This window comes from Nomascus leucogenys, chromosome 2 (assembly GCF_006542625.1).
Source record: "Nomascus leucogenys isolate Asia chromosome 2, Asia_NLE_v1, whole genome shotgun sequence".
In the NCBI taxonomy this organism is placed as follows: Eukaryota; Metazoa; Chordata; class Mammalia; order Primates; family Hylobatidae; genus Nomascus; species Nomascus leucogenys.
Window position 1 is genome coordinate 85,857,994 of NC_044382.1, and position 21,777 is coordinate 85,879,770.

At 36.5% G+C, this 21,777-nt stretch overlaps 1 protein-coding gene across 1 annotated transcript in view; it reads left to right on the forward strand.

Annotated features, from left to right (window-relative positions):
- The window catches only part of AGGF1 (angiogenic factor with G-patch and FHA domains 1), a 32,922-nt gene extending 14,593 nt beyond the window's left edge, over nucleotides 1-18,329 (forward strand). The window contains exons 7-14 of the mRNA XM_030800312.1: nucleotides 973-1,084; nucleotides 1,748-1,799; nucleotides 5,471-5,572; nucleotides 6,732-6,897; nucleotides 8,299-8,381; nucleotides 12,730-12,857; nucleotides 14,811-14,910; nucleotides 16,179-18,329. Of these exons, the coding sequence (XP_030656172.1) occupies nucleotides 973-1,084; nucleotides 1,748-1,799; nucleotides 5,471-5,572; nucleotides 6,732-6,897; nucleotides 8,299-8,381; nucleotides 12,730-12,857; nucleotides 14,811-14,910; nucleotides 16,179-16,376 (941 nt within the window). The 3' untranslated portion in view covers nucleotides 16,377-18,329. The remainder of the gene's footprint in view (nucleotides 1-972; nucleotides 1,085-1,747; nucleotides 1,800-5,470; nucleotides 5,573-6,731; nucleotides 6,898-8,298; nucleotides 8,382-12,729; nucleotides 12,858-14,810; nucleotides 14,911-16,178) is intronic.
- The last annotated feature ends 3,448 nt before the right edge of the window (nucleotides 18,330-21,777 follow it).

Sequence of the window (21,777 nt, forward strand, 5' to 3'; positions counted from 1 at the left end):
GGGAAAAAAATGGATAGCTACATCTGTACTGAACATGTACACACTTTTTTTCTTGTTATTATCCCCTAAATACAGTGTCACTATTTATATAGCATTTACATTGTATTAGATATTAGTAATCTAGAGATGATTTAAGTTATACAGAAGGATGCACTTAGGTTATATGCAAATACGATACCATTTATATAAGGACTTGAACATCCATAGATTTTGGCATATGAGGAGGGATCTTGGAACTAATCCCCCACAGATACCGAGGGCCAGCTGTATAGTGTATGAGCTTATTTTGTTCTTTGGTTCTCAGTGGCATTTCTCTTGGGGTTTTTTTGTTTGTTTGTTTGTTTTTTTTTTTGAGACAGACTCTTGCTCTGTTGCCCAGGCTGGAGTGCAGTGGCATGATCTCGGCTTACTGTAACCTCCACCTCCCGGATTCAAGTGATTCTCTTGCCTCAGCCTCCCAAGTTGCTGGGACTACAGGCGCCTGCCACCACACATGCCCAGCTAATTTTTGTATTTTTAGTAGAGACAGGGTTTCACCGTGTTGGCCTGGGTGGTCTTGAACTTCTGACCTCAGGTGATCCGCCTGCCTCAGCCTCCCAAAGTACTGGGATTCTAGGTGTGAGCCACTGTGCCTAGCCTTTTTTTTTTTAATGGACTCAATTTTTGTAACTTAATATAAACATATTTGGGATTTTTTCAGATTCTGAAACCTTAAAAAAGAAAGAGTTGATTATTTTTGATAACTGTGATAGATGCTAAATATACAGCTACCTTTATGTGGATCACTTTAATAACAGTGTTAAGCCTTACCCTTTGCTATGTATTATACAGCAGAATTTAAGAAGTTTGTTTTAGTCAGAATTAAGATTTTTGACCAACACATTTTTATTTTATGGGCGCCTCCTAGTTATCCCTGTGAAGTTCTTTTTCATAGTAGTTAAATTAATATTTACTCACTTCTTTCCTTGGCAGATGAAGACAAAATTTGGCCCCCATGTATTAGAGTAATTGTCATTAGATCACCTGTGTTGCAGATAGGATCACTCTTTATCATTACTGCTGTAAACCCTGCTACAATTGGAAGGTAAAATGGTTAATATTATTATATCATTCTTTCAGTTATTTCAGAAAGGCTTTATTAAGAGCATGTATTTTTGTTTGTTTGTTTATTTTTTGTTTTTGAGACAGAGTTGTGCTCTGTTGTCCAGGCTGGAGTGCAGTGGCACCATCTTGACTCATTGCAACCTCCGCCTCCTGGGTTCAAGCAGTTCTCCTGCCTCAGCCTCCTGAGTAGCTGGGATTACAGGCGTGCACCACCACGCCCAGCTGATTTTTGTGTTTTTAGTAGAGACGGGCGTTTCACCATATTGGCCAGACTGGTCTTGAACTCCTCAAGTGATCCACCCACCTGGGCTCCCAAAGTGCTAGGATTACAGGCACATAAGCCACCATGCCTGGCCATTATGTTAAGCATTATTCTATGTGCTGTGGATACAAAGAGGACTAATGCAAAATGTCTACCCAAAGGAAGCACAGTCTGGGGGGAAAAAAAGACATGAGTAAATAATCACTGTGTGAAAGCACAGGAAATCTAGAGTAGCAGTAAGGAAACTGGATAATCCATAACCAGGAGATTTACTGTTGATAGACGTGTATTTTAGCATTATCTGTTTTTTAAAATTCTTTCCATGTCACTTTATATAATATGCTTCAAAAATTATTAAAGACACTTTACTTAACTCTGCAGAGAAAAGGATATGGAACATACTGTCCGAATCCCTGAAGTTGGTGTCAGTAAGGTAAGCTCTTTGATTTCTCAAATATAGTCCCCTAGATGTAATTTTTTATATTATTATTACAGTAGAAAGCTTAGGGATTTTTCTCATTTAATAGGAAGGTTAATATGCAGTGTAGTAATGGTAATGAAGGCAGTGCAGATCTGTTTATTCCAGTGCTTGAGAAAATAAAAATTCTTTATCACAATTTGAATAGACAAAATTATGTTTATTTTTAAGAATCTGGACAAGAGTAGAAAACATGAAGTCTTAAAGTAGTACCCATTTAATTAATATTTATTGAGTGAAATAAATAGGCTACATTTTATGACTGTTAAAAAATGAATCTTACCTGGCTTCTGGCTACTTTAGTAGGTGGTTACTTTGAGCCGGAGGATTTTACAACCCAAGAATATATCCTATACCACTCAGGGATCTTGTTTAAAACTTCTCCCAATTGAGCATCTAATGGTTTCAGGAAAAAGAACAATTGAGTTTTCAAAACGAATAGAACAGAATTGCAACTCAAGTTATAAGTAGAAAATAACTAAAGGTTTAGCTACTGAGATTCTTTATATATTTTTACTGTTTTTGTTTTTTTGTTCTGAGATAGGATTTCACTCTGTTACCCGGGCTGGAGTACAGTGATGTGATCACGACTCACTGCAGCCTCAACCTCCCGGGTTCAAGCAATCCTCCCGCCTCAGCCCTGCAGGTAGCTGAGACTACAGGCATACTCTACCATGCCCAGCTAATCTTTATGTATTTCATAGAGATGCGGTTTTGCCTGGGTGTTCGCTAGGCTGGTCTTGAACTCCTGGGCTCAAGTGATCCACTTGCCCCTGCCTCCCAAAGTGTTGGGATTACAGGCGTGAGCCACCACGTCTGGCTGAGGCTCTTTATATTTCTCTTTCCTGTACTATGTTTTCTGTCCTCTCTTATGGTTGTTATCTTTTTTCCTGTTTTGCTTTTCTCTTTTTTTGAGCTTCCATCGTTCCCATTTTGCTTTTATTTAATGGACTGTAATGTGGACCTAAAGTAGATTTTATGTGATTTTTGTCTTTTTGGAATATAATTTCTCATTTTTAATTTGAAAGTCCATTTGCTTTCACTTTCTGGGGACTCATTCAGAAAGAGGAAAAAGTCCTCATAATTTTAATTCTACCAGATTGTGTTGCTTTTTTACTTTTTTACTATGACCTTGAGTCTCCTGCCTCCAAAAAAATAAAACAACACCTAAACTGTAACTTAAATAGCAAAGAGATCTGAGATCCTTCCCCACCTCCAGTCTAAACCATAGATCGTTCTATGGTGGCTTTTTCTTTTTCTTTTTCTTTTTTTTTTTATATAGAGACAGGGTCTTAACTGTGTTGCCCAGGCTGGAATGCAGTGGCACGCACCACAGCCCCTGACACCTCCTGGGCTTAAGTGATCCCCCTGCCTCAGTTTCCTGAGTAGCTAGCACTATAGGCACACACCACCACACCAGGCTTCTGGTGGCATTTCTGTTTTTTCTTTCTTTTAAACTAACATCTGCTAGTGGGGTGGATAATTTGTTGGTGAAGTCAGTTTGATAGCACGTATAACATATATCCAAATAGATGAAAAACTTTTAAAAAAGAAGCTTAATGTTAGGGGAAAAAACAAGTATTTGACCACTAGATAGAAGACTTTCTGAGTTTAAAAAATGGTAAAAATTACAAAGGACAAAATAATCTTGCTCTTTATATGTTAAACCAATTTAGAAGGCAGTCTCTGACAGGCACAACAAATATGACGCAATATACATTATTTATTTTTGAAAAGTTCACGCAAATTTATGTTTTCAAACTCTACTGTGACACCAGTAGATAAGTGAGCAAAAGATACATCAGGCAGTTCACAGTAAAGGAAATATCATGGTCAATATATGAAAAACCATTCAGTCTTTCTAGTAATCTGAGAAATACAGATGAAGCCAAGGTGTCAATTTTCATTCATCATTTATTAAATATCACTTCTATTGGGAATGTAATTTAGAACAGCTTTTTGGAATAGGGTTTGGCAGTACAGAAAGACTTACTCTAAACAATCCAGTTGGAAAAAAGTGTACAAAGGACATAAAAAGAAAATTTACAGAAGAGGAAACCCAAATGGCTAATAAATATTAAGAGTTTTGGGGGTTGGGCGTGGTGGCTTATGCTTGTAATCCCAGCCCTTTGGGAGGCTGAGGCGGGCAGATCACAAGGTCAGGAGATCGAGACCATCCTAGCTAACACGGTGAAACCCCATCTTTACTAAAAATACAAAAAATTAGCCGGGTGTGGTGGCGGGCACCTGTAGTCCCAGCTACTCGGGAGGCTGAGGCAGAAGAGTGGCGTGAACCCGGGAGGTGGAGCTTGCAGTGAGCCAAGATCATGCCACTGCACACTCCAGCCTGGGTGACAGAGTGAGATTCCATCTCAAAAAAAAAAAAAAAAAAAAAAAAAAGTTTTGGTAGTAATCCGGGAAATGCAAGTTAAAATCACAATGATAAGGCAGTTTCACACCTCTTAGGCTAGCAAAAATTAAAAATTTTGGCAACATCCAGTTTTGGTTTAGTATACATAGAGCAGCAAGAATTCTCACAGACTGCTGGTGGGAATATGAATTGATACAACCACTTTGGAAAACAGTTATCTAGTAAAGTTGAAGATTTGCTTATATTATGATTTAGCAATTCCATTCCTAAGTGTGTACTCCAGAGAAACACTTACATTTTGTACACAAATAGATTGCAGGTACAAGAAGGTTTATAGTAATATTTTTAAAAATAGGAAAACCTTGGAAAAAAACCCTGAATGTCCGTTTTCAGAAGGATGGATGGATAGATTGTGGTATATCCACACGATGGATTAACATTCAGCAAAATGAATGAATGACAACTCTATAACTGTGTATAACAACTGGATGAACCTCATAACTTAATGTTAAAGAAGCAAAATAAGAGGAATAGATAGAGTGCTATGGAACAAGGAGGGAAAGATTAGTCCTAACTATTGCAGATCTTGGAAACTTCTCTGAGAAGTTGGCCTTGAGTGTTTCAAATCACATTTTGTATTAAGAATTTTTGGCCAGGTGTGGTGGCTCACGCTTGTAATCCCAGCACTTTGGGAGGCTGAGGCGGGAGGATCACTTGAGCTCAGGAGTTCGAGACCGGCCTGGGCAACATGGTGAAACCCTGTCTGTACAAAAAATACAAAAATTAAGCAGGTATGGTGGCACACGCCTGTGGTCCCAGCTACTCAGGAAGCTGAGGTGGGAGGATTGCTTGAGCCCAGGAGGTCAAGGCTGCAGGAAGCTGTGATCACACCACTGCACTGTAGCCTGGGTGACAGAGCGAGACCCTGTCTCAAAAAAAAAAGTTTTTAATGATATGGACAAATACTTACATTAGGTCAAAATTTTTCAAATTATAATCTCTAGTACAAAAGGAGAAGAGGTAGGACATATTCTAAATTTTTCATGGTAATTAAAGGTAGAGTTATAGATGACATTTTCTTCTGTAGCCTCTGTTTCTACCAGAAGCATATAATAGTTTGTGTTTCTAAAAAAGTATTAAGTATAATAAAATTTAAATTATCAAAGACTCAAGTTAACATCATCATATCATACAGAAATTGTCCATAGTTTTGAAAAGTGTAATAATTAATAATTGCTTGATTTCACTTTCTAAGTTTCATGCAGAAATTTATTTTGACCATGACTTACAAAGTTATGTCCTTGTGGATCAAGGCAGTCAAAATGGCACAATTGTTAATGGAAAACAGATTCTTCAGGTGAGTGTATATGTATTAATTTGTTACCTGCACATTATTTTTAAACTGAATTTTTTTTATTTCTGAAGGGCATAATCTTTATCATTTGGTTCAGTGTAGCGTTAAGCCCAAATGTGTTGCTTGGGAAGGAATTTCCAGAAAGACTGAAAAAAGTGTATAATCAGTGGGTACTTACTTGGCTGTTGAGTTTTGACTTCTAATTATGTACCTATGCCATATTTTCAGTTATGAATCCATTGTAAAGCTATTCAGAGTAAGTGTGTAAATGTTCCAATAGCAACTTTGAAGGTCCTCCCTTTTTTAATTGTCTTAATGGAAATGTTACTAAATTGAAAACTGTATTAAAGGCAAAAGCTATGTCTATTCAGTTAACACTTAACATCCTCAGCATGTAGCAAAATATTTGGCATATAATAAGAAAATATAGGGGCTGGGCGTGATGGTTCACACCTGTAATCCCAGCACTTTGGGAGCCCGAGGCCAGTGGATCATCTGAGGTTAGGAGTTCAAGACCAGCCTGGCCAACATGGTGAAACCCCATCTCTACTAAAAATACAAAAATTAGCTGGGCGTGGTGGTGTGTGCCTGTTATCCCAGCTACTTGGGATGCTGAGGCAGGAGAATCGTTTGCACTGGGGAGGTGGAGGTTGCAGTGAGCCGAGATCACGTGATTACACTCCTGCCTAGGCTACAGAGTGAGACTGTCTCAAAAAAAAAAGAAAAAATATAGGAAGGCGGGAGGCCTTATTCTTAGTCTGTAAGAGTACAAATGGAAATAAAACCGAGTTGTCAAGAGAGAAGAAAAGGGAGATGTGATGCATCTATCCCATTCTCTTAGCATTTCATCTTTTTTTATTGTGATGATTATATGTTTTGGTAATAGACTGAAGTCTAGAATTGGATATTTCTGATTGGATAGGGAGATTGGTGGGTTTGACAAGTTGCTCAGTTCAGCTATCTTCATCTCCACTAGTAGTACTTTTTTTATGGGTCATTAAGTTGGGAAAGTGTGTGCATGTGTGTATGTGTATGTGTCTATTTCATTTATAGCTATTTTAAATATATTTTAAAAATTATAATCAGACATTACTTACAGTAGACGTAAGGTAACCATAAGTGATTGTTTTGATTTCTGTTTTGTAAAATGTTTCCCCTCTAGCCGAAAACTAAATGTGACCCTTATGTACTTGAGCATGGAGATGAAGTCAAAATTGGAGAAACTGTCTTATCCTTTCACATTCACCCTGGCAGTGATACCTGTGATGGCTGTGAACCAGGGCAGGTTAGAGCCCACCTTCGCCTTGATAAGAAAGATGAATCTTTTGGTATGTGAAACAGATCAAATGTGGCTGTGATAACATTTCTCTTTCGTTACCTAAATGTTCTAAAAAATAGCAGTCACCTACTGGCTACATGTCTAATTGATATGATACTGCATTGAGAAATATTTATACAAAGCTATCGATCTTGTATCCAGTTGATCTAATAATAGATTGAGATATATTTCAGTAAATATTACCAAGTGAGACTAAGAAATGACATATATTTGGAAGTTGAGACCTAGGCTAATAGATTATAATTGTAGTTGATTTTTCTGTGTAATAATTTAGCTTCATGATATGTAGCATTGGTCTGCTTTCTGACCAGGAAAGAGATTGATTAGCTCTCTTTCTGCTAATCCACTTTAGTAGGCTTTTGAGGCAGACTGTAGTAGTAGTCATATGTACTTAAGAGCAGTTGTAATTGAAAATTGGTAAGAGTGTAGATTTTAAGTATTCTCACCATACACAAAAAATGATAAGTACATGAAGTAATGGATATGTTAATGAGGTTGATTTAGCCAGTTCACAATGTATACATATATCAAAAATCATGTTGTATACCATATATACAATTTTTGTTTATCAATTAAAATAATTTAAAAAGTAATTATGACTTAAAGTAATAATTTAATAAAGATTGGTTTCCTTTTGACATGTATGTATCGATGTAAAAAAAGTCATCCACAGTTGAACTCTGTCATATAATATTAACATAGGAAATAATAAGCCAAGGCATGAAGGGTTATTGATTGATATGTTTTCTGTCCTATTGATAGCTCATGCTGTATATTGTCTGTGTACCATTATTTTGTATTATAGTAGCACTGTAGGATATTACTGTTGTGCTTTCAGCCCACTCGTCTAAAGCTCTTAAAATTAAAATAGATGCTTTGAACTAGTAAGAGGTCATCTTTTTTGACATAAATTTTCCCCCTAAATGCCAAATATGCATGTTCATTGTTTATTTTTTGTTTTCTGATACTAATTTGAAAATGAATATGTTGCATTACACAATAACATGAATTTTGGTTTCTCTGGCTTTTATTTTGCATATGGCTATGTTCCTTTGCAAAATTTACTTAATATTTCTGCATTTGAGATTCTATTACAATAATCATATTGAAAAATCGAGATGTTCATTGTTTATTTTGGTATCTATACTATAAGATTCCTATTATCTGTAGTTTTTGCTTTACTTCTCAAGTAGGTTTAGTTACCAGAATGCTGAAAGGACATCATCACAACCCAATATCCTTTATATTAATGTTTATTTCAACTTCTGGTTAATTGGAATGGGTTACCAATGGGTTATATTAGTTTTCTATTAATTAAATAACATTAGTTTTAATTTTCTACAAAGTCAGATTTAGTGGCTTTTTTTTAATCAAACTTTTTTTCTTTCAGTTGGTCCAACACTAAGTAAGGAGGAAAAAGAGTTGGAAAGAAGAAAAGAATTAAAGAAAATACGAGTAAAATATGGTTTACAGGTGAGGATGTTGAATATTGTTTCATTTGTTAAGCTCTATATCCGGTTTTGAGTAAAAACGTCTTTAAATATGCTCAGTACATTTTATATGTAAATAGTTGTGTAGTATGATTTTGTGATTTCTATTAGTTTACTGTTCTGGTATTCATAACCTAAAAACTATTGAAGTTGGAGTAGAAAAATGATAATAGCCTACACTTGAATATACATTTCTGGTTTTCAGAAAACTTGCATTAAGATGCCTTGACATAACTAGACATGGTAGTGTCTGTAGTTTGTAGTCCCTGGTACTTGGGAGGCTGAGGCAAGAAGATCGCTTTAGATCAGGAGTTCAAGGCTGCAGTGAGCTGTGATCACACTTATGAATAGGCTCTGCACTCCAGCCTGGGCAATATAGCGAGATCTTATCTCTACAAAAAAGATGCAATTGATTGAACAGCATGGTTGGAGAACTAATATGACCTGATGTAAAGACTTATTATAATTAAACTACAGTAATTAAGGTAGTATCATATTGGCATAAAGATAAATGGATGGAACAAAATAATAGTCCAGAAGTAGATCCATATATATGTGTGGACAATTAATTTTTGATAAAGGTGTGATGGCAGTTTGGTGGAGAAAGAGTGGTCTTTTTTTTTTTTTTTGAGACAGAGTCTTACTCTGTCACCCAGGCTGGGGTGCAGTGGCACAATCTCAGCTCACTGCTACCTCTGTCTCCTGGGTTCAAGTAATTCTCCTGCCTCAGCCTCCCGAGTAGCTGTGATCGCAGGTGCCCGCCACCACGCCCGGCTAATTTTTGTATTTTTAGTAGAGACAAGGTTCACAGCGTTGGCCAGGCTGGTCTCGAACTCCTGACCTCAGGTGATCTGCCCACCTTCGCCTCCCAAAGTGCTGGGATTACAGGTGCGAGCCACTGTGCCCGGCTAAGAGTGGTCTTTTTCAACAAATGGTGGTAGAATAATTGGATGGCCTTACCGAAAAAAAAAAAAACCACAGACAAAAAGAATGTTGATCCGTACCTTGAACCATCTATAAAAATGATCCAAAAGTGGATCATAGATATAAAAGTAAAACCTAGGCCAGGCGCGGTGGCTCACGCCTGTAATCCCAGCACTTTGGGAGGCCGAGGCAGGCGGATCACGAGGTCAGGAGATCGAGACCATCCTGGCTGACACGGTGAAACCCCGTCTCTACTAAAAATACAAAAAAAAAATTAGCCGGGCGAGGTGGCGGGCGCCTATAGTCCCAGCTACGCGGGAGGCTGAGGCAGGAGAATGGCGTGAACCCTGGGGGGCGGAGCTTGCAGTGAGCCGAGATCGTGCCACTGCACTCCAGCCTGGGCGACAGCGAGACTCTGTTTCAAAAAAAAAATAAATAAATAAAAGTAAAACCTAAAACTTTTAAACTTCTAGAAACTTTTTTTTTAAAAGGCAAAGATTCTAACACCAAAAGCAGAATCCTTAAGAACAAATTGATAATCTGTATTTCTTCAAAATTAAAAATTCATGTTTTTCCAAAGACACTATTAAGAGAATGAAAAGACAAGCCACAGACTGGAGAAAATATTTGCAAATCATGTATCTGGTCAGAGACTTCTATATCTAGAATATACAAAAAACTTTCAAAACTTAATAATAAGAAAACAACTCAGTTAAAAAATGGGCCAAAGATTTGAATAGATACTTCACCAAAGAAGATATGCTGATGGCAAATAAACACCCGAAAAAATGTTCAGTATCATCAGTCTTTAAGGAAATGCAAATTAAAACCACAACGAGATACCACTACACATCTATTAGAATGCCTAAAATTTTCAAAACTGACTATAACAGGTATTGGAAGGGTTGTGGAGGAACTAGAAATCTCATGCACTGCTGGTGGGAATGTAAAATGGTGCGGTTGCTTTGGTAGTTTCTTAAAAAGTTAAATATACACCTATTTTACAATTCAGCCATTCTAATCTGAGACATTTACCCAAGATAAATGCAAGCATATGTGCATAAAAAGACCAGTAAACAAATGTTCATTGCATTTTTTTTTTTTAATAACCAAAAACTGAGAAAAACTCAAATGTCCATCATATATGGATAAGCAAACTATGGTGTATCTGTATGGTGAAAATACTACTTAGCAATAAAAAAGCAGGAACTAGTAATATAGGCCACAACCTGGATGAATCTCAAAATAGTTATGTTGAGTGAAGCCAAATAAAACACGTATATGTGCTTCCACTTGTGGAACAGTTTCACTATTCACTGGTTTCCAACTTGTCTGAGGTCTGTGAGACAGAACACACTCTCATACAAGTTACATGAAGCAAACTTACTACTTACAAATAGTGAGCAAGAGATGACAGAAGCCTAGGATTTATTGTGAAACCACCCCCCAAAGCTCAGAAAGCTGTCTTCTGGGTGAATGGAGTCTCAACTGTGTGTGCCCTACTCGCACAGCAGTTGAGGGACTGTGGAAAGCATTCTACATTGGGTTGTGTACCTTAGGGTCATTTGACTCACTGGGCTAAAATGTTGAAGGACATCCTGTTTCCAAGTGGGGACTGGAACAGAGCCTGGACTGTTGTAGCCAATCCCTCCTTACCTCAGGATGTTGTTGCATTCCCAGCACGTTCTGGTTGGTGTTGAGAACTACAAACAAGAAAGTGGGAAGAACTGTTCTGCACCATTTATGTAAACTTCTAGGAAAGCAAACTAATGTATTGTGACAGAAGGAAGACGAGTGATTGCTTAGACACAAGGGAGGAATGCTACACAGGGAAGGTCTGGAGAGTTGGATTACAAAGAGAGACAAGGACACTTTTGGGAGAGATGGATATGTTTATTATCTTGCTTATGGTGATAGTTTCATAGGTCCATAAATCTCAAAAGCATTTCATTGTACACTAGGTATGTATGATTTATTTATATTAATTATACCTCAATAAAGTTGTTTTTTAAAAAAGTTATCACTTAATCCTGTAAATAGACCAGGAAGGCAATTAATTAATATTTCTAGTTTACTTTTGAGAAACTAAAGCTTAGTAGCCCAGCTATTAAATTGTAGAGCTAGATATAGAATCTAGGTCTTAAGTATATTTGTGCTAAATTTTTACACTTCATGAAGATGTGGAAAAAGAAGTTGCTGCCAAAACAACATATTTTTCCATCAAATTGTATTTTTTTTGTTGTTATTGCTGTTTTACTAAGGTAGAGAAAGCATAGAAAAAAACAAGATAGGCCAATTTGGGGAGAAAATAGAAGACATTTAAGGAGAGAATAAAATTGTTTTCTCAAAAATTTTAGCTCAATTTCTTTATTGTCTTCTGGAGGAAAAACTTACTAGGATAGATAGTTCTGTATTTTTCTTCTCTTTTTAAAAGCAAAATTAATTAAAAGCTTCTGTCGTACCTTCCTTGAGTTGCTCTCCAGTCCCTAGCATCTCTCTGGATGAGTATCATACTTTTTATATAAAGATCAGCAAGTTATAACAAAGGGAAAGGGAAGGCTTCTATGAATGCTGAATTGACTACCCTTTCTTTGTGCCACCACTACACCTTGTGTACACCTTTATTGAACCACTCATACTGTAACAGGCCAAAGATTATGCGTGTCTTCCCTCTGGCATCCCATTACCTAGCATGGAGCTTGACATACTCTTTATCTAGTGAATGTTTGTTAAGTGACTAATTAGTCACTTAAATGGAGCTTTATTGAAGCAAAAGCTATTATTGCCGGGGTAAATGGGTTTTTTAAAAGTCTCTACATTTCTCCCTTCCAAGAAACAGTATCAGATTACTATAGGTCCCTTGGAACTTTCAGTTCCTTAGAGAAAAGGGGAGATAGATTTTTTTTTCCCGCAAACCCCAGGGATTCTGTATTTTTCTTTGAATACTATAGTTCATATGACAAGATGAGAACACAGCATTAAGTCAGAATATACTGTATTTTCACCATATCATCTTATGTATATGTATGTTATGGCATAATTTGAAATATAAACATTTTAAAGGGAATAGGATAAAAGTAGCATATCTAATATGACAATTTTTTCATATCTTTTTTTATAACTTTAATATAAATCAAGTAGAGATGGGGGTCTTGCTATATTGCTCACACTGGTCTCAAACTCCTGACCTCTAGCTATCCTCTTGCCTCAGCTTCCCAAATGCTAGGATTACAGGCATGATGCCTAGGATTACAGGCACCCAGCAATTTCTTCATATCATAGCTTGTTTTATTTCATTATTTATAGAGGCCACATTGAACCATATTTGTTAAGTAAGGCACATGTACAGAAATTCTGTTTTATTTATCAGCTTTCTTTTCCTGAATGAATATTTTGTGTTTATTAAGAATACAGAATACGAAGATGAAAAGACATTGAAGAATCCAAAATACAAAGATAGAGCTGGAAAACGTAGGGAGCAGATTGGAAGTGAAGGAACTTTCCAAAGAGATGATGCTCCTGCATCTGTTCATTCGTAAGTTTTGAATTACAGTGGCTCGAAGCATTGTTTGTTCATAATAACATTCATAGGGTGGTCTGATGTTCGGGGCTATATATCCTGATAGGTGGCCTATTTATTTGTTTATTTATGAGATGGAGTCTTGCTCCGTCACCCAGGCTGGAGTGCAGTCGTGTGATTTCGGCACAATCTCTGCTCACTGCAACCTCCATCTCCCGGGTTCAAGCGATTCTCCTGCCTCAGCCTCCTGAGTAGCTGGGATTACAGATGCGTGCCATCATGCCCAGCTAATTTTTGTGTTTTTAGTAGAGGCGGAGTTTCACATGTTGTTGGCCAGGCTGGTCTTGAACTCCTGACCTCATGATCTGCCCGCCTTGGCCTCCCAAAGTGTTGGAATTACAAGCGTGAGCTGCCATGTCTGGCCGATAAGTGGCCTTAAAATTAACGCTTTAACAACAAAGTGGAGACACTAAGTCTATTTATACTTTCCACTAATCTTAGAATTCTATTATCCCCTAAAAAATTGCTGAGCAAATACATGAGCACCTGTACTTAAACACACGTATATGTATGTTAACAGTCTAGCCACACAGTTGAGTGTATATACTTTTATATGCTAGATACCTAGAAGCCTAGACTGGTAAGAACTTGGTATGGACTGGTATTTTTTAATAATTATTTTAATACTCAAATACTTTTGTTCTTAACCCTGAAATATAATTTTTCTTATTTATTTTTCTCTGATTCAGTTTTCTCTTGGCAAAGTAGTTTGGATAAAAATGAAAAAGGTGATTTTTGAGGTTTGTAATATGACCATATTTCTGCATAATCAAATATTAGCTACATTTTTTCCTCAGAATATAAATTTTGAGTTTAGTTAAAATTTAAATTTTTCATGTAGAACTGATAACTAATTATAAAGTTTTGATTCAATATCATATTGCATTGACTCTTAAGAGTTTTATGGTTACAAATGGCAACATTTTTTTCTTAATGGTACATAAAATAATGGTGTACCTCAGAGTTGATGGAGTTTGATCCATTACCAACATTTTATTTGATGAAATATAGGATTACAAAGTAGGTACACTAAGCAACATGACACTTTTTTTTTAAGTTTAATATTTAAAATATAATCTTGGAGAATATAAAGAGTGCATTCAAATTAAATAAGACAAATTTAAAATAAAACACATTGGTTTGACATTGCTTGGTTATTAACTGAAGGGCTAACAGCATATTTTGTGGAACTGAAAAGATGTAATAGAACATAAAATACTCTTAAATTAGCAGAGTATAGAATCATAGGACAAAATGCAAACACTGATTAAGAAGTTTTATTTCATTTGAACTTTTTAATATATAACATGTACAGAAAATTACACAAATTATAAGTATATAGCTCAGTGATGCATCATAAGATTAACATATTGCAGAATACACATTTCTTGGACAAGAAATAGAAAATTATCAGTAACCCCAGAAGCTTATTCTCCCTGTGCCCCGCCTAATCACTGTCCTGCTCTCTTCCCGAAAAGTAATCACCATCCTTACAGCAATAGATTAATTTCACTTATTTTAAAATTTTAAAGAAATGGAACAATTCAATATTTATTTTGTGTCTATATTCTTTTTGTTCCACGTTATTTTGTTAGGTATGGTTTATTTTTATTGCTGAATAATATTCTACTGTATGACTATACCACAATTTATCCATTTTAATCATTGCCAGACATCTGGATCATTTCTGATTTGTTGCTATTAGATTTGCTGGAAGAACATTGTTGTGTCTTTTGGTGCACATGCACATGCTTTTCTAAGTAGGATTTGTGTGTCTTCAACTTTGTTAGGTAATGCCAAGTGGTTTTCTAAAGTAGTTGTACCAATTATTTTTAATTCATGAATTTATTATAAATGTGACCTAAAAGATCTTTTATAAATCAACTATCATTTTAATATTCCTTAAAGTGAAATTACTGATAGCAACAAAGGTCGGAAGATGTTGGAGAAGATGGGTTGGAAGAAAGGAGAGGGCCTGGGGAAGGATGGTGGAGGAATGAAAACCCCGGTAAGACTTGCATTTTCTTTTATTCATTTATTCCTAGAGCAGACATTTACTGTGTACATTAATGTGTCAAACGTTGCCTTAAGTGCTAAGAATATAGTAGAAAGCAAAAGGAGACATGATTACTGCCTTTGTGGCATTCACAATTACCAAATATATACATGTGCTTTGTTGTGTGTTTTATATTTTTAGAAAGCCTCTTTTTGAGTTTTTTTTCCTACATTAAAGCTAGGGTAAGAAGTGTAGTTTCCTGAGCCAAAGGTTCTTCTGTGTTTTGAGTCATTTTTAATAACTATCATACTGTGCCTGGTACTGAGCACTCAAGAACAATCACAGTGTTAGTTTACAAACAGGTGGATTGTCTATGAGCTGAAAAATCTGTTTGGTTCAAGAATCAGAGCATGTAACATGAAATATAGAGAATAATGTCTGGAAGACGACATAGTGGTTTAATTAATGGTCCCATGGTTCATAGGAGGTTTGGGTTATCTTTCACACAAACCTTAATAAGTAACCTGACTGTAGAACTTTCTGGATAATGACTTAGTACCTAAAGAAATAATAGATGGATCAGTGTGAGTATATACCCGCTTTCTCATTTTTTTTGAGGTACAGTGGAAAGAATAAGGATTTTGTAGTCAGACCTAGGTTGGAATGTGTGCTCTATCATTTACTAGCTATGTGGCTTTGGGCAAGTTTGGACTTTAGTTTTCTTATGAAAAAATGGGGATAAGAACTCTTTTTCAGGGTTGTCTTGAAGATAAAGCCCCTAAGCATTGTACCTTACATTAGGCACTCAGTAAATGGTAGCTTTGAATGTTCTTAAAATATTGAGAAGTGCTCCCCTCCTGCTATGAAAACAATCGAATTCTTTTTATGGTTATTAATGTTTAACCTGCTTGTTCACTTACTTAGGTAAGGATAGGACAGTGGGTTTAAACATATCCATTGCCTTTTTTTTCTGGTTAGGGTGGAATGACATACTCAGCAGCATCTAAATGAAATTTGGTGATTGCTAGTTAAGGAGCACTCTATTTTCTGTAAAGTAGGCTGTACTTATTGACAAGGAAAGACAACATAGAAAAATGAGTGTAAGTTCCATGTATAAAGGTATATATATTCCTGTATGTATTTGATGCATTTGACAGGTTTTTCTTTTGCATCAATCTTTAATAAATCAAAAAATTATAGAGTCCTAAGTTGGACACAGCAGATTTCAATGTGTTTAGACTCATTTTAAAATAAGTCCTCTGCTCAACTTTTGGTAACAGATCCAGCTTCAGCTTCGGCGAACACATGCAGGCTTGGGGACAGGCACACCATCCTCAATTGAAGATGTTCACCTCCAAAACAAGAACAAAAAAAACTGGGACAAAGCACGAGAGCGGTTTACTGAAAACTTCCCAGAAACTAAGCCTCAAAAAGATGACCCAGGGACCATTCCTTGGGTAAAAGGGACTTTAGAGTGAAGGTTAATCATAGAAGAAAACTCTAGTTTTTTTAAAAATAGAATTTGGAAACTTATTTTTTCTCCCCAAAAGAATCAGCAGCACGGGGGAACTATGTCACAGTTTACCTCTTCCTGATTCAGAAATGTGTATGGTTTGCAGCTTTTAAAAACCATTTTTTTAAAACTAATAAATAGTGACTGAACCAATTTATGCAGTAAATAGACTAAAGTTCGCAGGGCACGGATGAGTTTATCAAACATCGTTATCTTGTCATTTACAACATCCATATAAGCAACTAGCCATATAAGCAAAATTCATAGAACTACTAATGACTTAAGTGTACATCTGTTCTTGTCTCCATATATTCATGTAAGATGCACAACAAAAGAAACATCAGAAGTTTATAAAAATAAATCTGACTATATGCATCCTCATTTATTCCCTTTAGAACCTAGATAAAAAATGTTGAGAAAACATGGGTAGTGGCACATACATTTTGTTAACCTTGAAATAGCCTAAGTAATATTATTGAAGAACTAATGAACAGGTAACATGCTGTAGAAAATTAGTCTTTCATTGTTTTCTTCTGTGAAGAATCTGTTGCTATGTACTATATATTCAGCATTTATATTTGGTTTGTTTCATAGCTAATGAGATATTTAGATATGAACAACTGAATACATATTGAAATAGTGTGCTGGCTTTTGTAGTTTTGATAAAGACCATTGCAGGCAATGGAATTGTGCCAGAGAAATCTGATTTCTAGTACAAAAGGAATACTTAGCCAGGGCCTCAAGCTCAAGATACTTATTGAAAACGTCCTCAATTGCAATAAAAACATTATAACATGAAAAAGAGTGATTTTTTGAACCGGTGATTTAAATGTATTGATCTGCTTTGAATTTTCAAGCAGCCAGAATTTTCTAGTTTAAATTGGCAGAGTTATAACAAAGGAGAGCCTCAAATATTAGACAATTGCAGTGCGGCTTTCTGGGCACAGGTGTCACTGTTATGCCACCTATCACTATTCTTTTCTGTTCAGTTTTTCTCTCAGGTGTTTGCTGGGAAATTAACACTGGAACTGACCCTTTTCTGGCAGTGAATGTAAGCTCTAGCTCCCCCATCTACTATAAAGAAATGTCTTCAAGATGTAGAAATAAGGAATATTCTGAAAATAAAAATTATACAGTAGTAAAGATAATTCAGAAAGAAAAAGCTACCTGTTAGAATTTCCAGTCTAAATGACACAGGGTAGTTACGGAGAAAAGGTGATGGAGAAGGAGAAACTATGACTAAAGATGAGAGGTATGAACAAGTTGTCAAGTTCCTATGGGCTTAAGCTAGGACAATCAGGCCCTAAACTCCAAATTTGGATAAAATATCTCTTTGCATTCTTCTTGGCCACCTGCATAGTCTGACACATACGTATGTACAATTAGACTTGCAGGCTGCAGGAGTGCCCTGCATTGTTTTCTTTTAATTAGAAATAAAAAGTATTAGTCTAAATGTGGTTCTGGTGCTGGTGCCTTGTATATATGTAACAATATAGGACCCCTCCAAATAGGTTTTGCTTCTGGTGAATCTTGGTCATTAGGTTAGTATATGACTGTCTATAATATTTTCTATTTGTATTATTATATTGGGGAAAACATTTTTTATCATTTTCTATTAAGAAAATGGAAAACTTAAATATGGTGTTAAAAATGGAAATATATGTGATATTTGCATTATTAAACCCCTTTGCAGATCTAAAGTCTCAGGGTTCCACTATTAGTGGTTAAAGTACTGAATAATGTCTGGGTCTATTTCCATCTGTAAAATAAGAATATTTGTCTCACGTGTCTGTCATGAATAGCAAATGAGAAAATGTATATAAAAGCACTTTGTAAATTGTAAAAGTAGTGCAGATGTGAGCTTCTATTTGTTTAGAAGCATAAATGTGAATTATATACAGTTTGAATTTTGCATAAATTTTTTGTGTCTAATTTTAAATATTTAATCACACTATACATTTTCTGAGTAGCTTTTAAGTATGTATTTTAAGTGGAGCTGCAAGTTCTGAATTTTAAGAAATCTAACATCTAATATTTTTGCCAGAACATAAGAAGCTGGCAAAGTTGAGAACAGAAGAAACTTTCAACATTAGAGTAAAATAGAAATTTTTTCCAGTATTAAATAGAGGAAGCACTCTTATCCTCAAAAAGAGGAACTTTTTTCTGCTTTTGAAACAAGTGTTACTTCTGATGTGTCATTTTTATCCTGCATTTATAGAACGTAATGGTTTACGCAAATCAAAAACCTTCTGACTTTTCATAGAATATTTTTTATTTTTTATGATTTTTATTTTTATTTATTTATTTTTTTGAGACAGAGTCTTGCTCTGTTGCCCAGACTAGAATGCAGTGGTGCAGTCTCAGCTCACTGCAACCTCAACCTCCTGGGTTCAAGCGATTTTCGTGCCTCAGCCTCCCAAGTAGCTGGATTACAGGTGCATGCCAACATGCCTGGCTAATGTTTGTATTTTTAGTAGAGATGGGGTTTCACCATGTTGGCCAGGCTAGACTCCAACTCCTGACCTCAGGTGATCTGCCTGCCTCAGCCTCCCAAAGTGCTGGGATTACAGGCATGCGTGAGCCACCCTGCCTGTCCAAAAGATTATTTCTTAATTTGACATATTTTTAAAGAGCAGGCAAAGAAGATAGAAATCTCAAACAAGGGAAAGCAAGAGACGTTGGAGATCGCATACAAAGGCCATTCTGTAAAGTTGCAGGACAGAGGGATGTCCTTGGCAGGGAGCCAGAAAGCACTTGAGGACCCAAAACTCAAAGGCAGTCTCAGGAACAGTTGAAAGTATTTTCCCCACCGTCTTGTTCTAAGTGTGCTGCTTTTAGTAGGGCATAACTTATATTTCTGCTCTGAATCTTTGATTCAAACATTTCGTTTTACTATTTCAGCCTTTAAAGTGGAAATGCATTTTGATTCTTTAAAATGAGGCAGTGGTTACTTATATCTCTGTGTGTTTCAGGGCCCAGGCTGTCTCTTCTGCTTTTGTTTTACTAATCTTAGTGTTTGCTTATGGCCTTGTAGTTGCAAAATGGCTTTTGAAACTTCAGACATCATATTCATACCTAAAGCAAGAAGAAAGAGGAAAGAGCCGAGTGTAGTGTTAGTTTTCTTTTTTTAGGAAAACAACAGCTTACTCAGAAACTGACTTCTTAGGGTCATTAGCCAGAACCAGATAACATGGCTACCCATAGAAGAGATGCTATAAAAGTGGGTAACAAGATGGTCACATTTGGCTTAAGCCAGTCATGAACCATCACCTGCAGCTGAGAATGTTGCCATTGGAATGAAATAGGTTCAGTGAACCAAGCAGAAGGGGGCAGTGGATGTTGAATGGGCAGGTAGGTAACTGCCAGATAACGTACCTGTCCATCAGTGGGGACTACAGGGTTGCTTAAATTTTGATGCATCCCTACTATGTAATACTTTCTAGCCATTCAAATGAATGACAGAACTGTGTATACCCTAGTATAGAAGAATATCTCACAAAGCAGATTGTAGCAAAGTATATATGGCATAATCCCATTTTTATTTTTAAATTACAAAGGTATGTAGTGAGTTGCTAATTACCTAGAGTGAGCAAACTTTCACATTTTATTATTTCTATACTTGAACTTTAAAAAAGTAAACAGGTGTGTGGTTAATGTGTATGTATATACACATCTGTGGTAAGAATTTACCCAGAAGTGGGTAAATTTCTGGTTAAGCCTTCATGGCTCAAACCCAGGCATTTTTCTCACATATATACCCAGTTTAACTTACCATCTATAAACTCATGACTTCTAGGCTGTCTTAGGATATTGATTCTGAGCTTATGACTTATATATCCACCTCAGAGTCACTTTAAATGCAACTCCAAGACTAACTCCATAATCTTCTCCAAACCTAGTCTCTTCTAGTTTACTCTCTCTGGCTGGTAACACCATCCATCCAGTTGTGTGAGCCAGAAGCCTGAGTCAGCCTCTGTTTCACAACCACCAGCTTTTCTCCCCTTTGTTTCCAATATATTAAATCAGTTCACTGTTACCACTCACCAAAATTATTCTGAGGGCTTCCTAACTGGTCTTCCTGCAGGCGTTCTTTCCTCCATCTTCCACACTGCAGACAACTTCCATCTCATCGTCTCCTGTTTGGCTTCCCATTACTTTGAGGCCATAAAACAAACTCCAGGCCCATAAAACCCTAAAGGATCTGGCCACTGCCAGCTTTCCTGGTCTCATCTTGTGTCACTTTCCTACTTGTTCTCTGGGCCCTAGCATGCTGGCCCCTTTTTCAGTTTGTCAAACACAGCTGCCTTCTCTCATCACAGAGCCTCTTAACATTGTATCGTATGTGGAATGCTCTTCCTCCCCCATTTTACATAGTTAATTCTCACATAGTCTTTAGGTCTCTGCTCATTGAATCTTCAGGGGTGCCTCCTTTGAAGCCCTGGACTAGATTAATTGCCTTTGATACGTATTTTGAAAAACCATTTCTTTATTTAGACCACTTAGCTTGGTTCACAGTTACATATTAGTGTGGTTAGTGTAATATTTCTGTTTCTCTAGATTGTTAAGTGCCATGTGAGGAGGACCTTGGGTATGCTTACTATTGCATCCCTAGAGCCTAGCATCACATCTGGTTTATACAACCATAGGCACTGAAGCAAACAATGGGTAACTGCAAGTGGCTTGATGGAGTTTTAGCAAGCTGTGACTGAAGAAACATGGGAACTGAGGCTACACAGAGGATCTACAACAATGGCTTTCAAACTATTTTGATGATGATCTACAATATGAATACAATTTGTATTACAATTCAGTACACGAGCATGTTCATAGCATATGTAACATAGATTTTGTATACCAGTACTTTGCCATAAGCTCATGTAATACACTCTTGTTTTCCAAGTCACTGATTGCATCCACTAAATTGCTTTCATAACGCACTAATGGGCTGTGTCCTACAATCAGATTTTCAAACCTTTTCAAAGAACCCATTGCATTGCCTTAGGAGCTGCAGCTGTGTGAGTCTACGTTTGTGTGATGAGGTGGGGAGAGTTTAGGATGCCAAACTGTGGTGACTCCAGTTCTCAGGCTTATTAACTACAATAGGTCTACATTCATCTGATTTGCAGTTCAAGCTTCCAGATAGGTTTGATTGCATAACAAAGAAGGGGTGAACAAAACCGAGCTTCTTACCTGTACCCAAAACCGCATATTGTGTTAAGAAATTTACACAATTAAGAAATGAAGGATTTTATCTCTGAGACAATGAGGAATCCACTGAAGGATTTTAAGCAGGAAAGGAACCTCATTAGATTGCTTTATAGCAGAATAACTGTGGTTGATTGAAAGGAGGCAGAGTGGTGACCGGA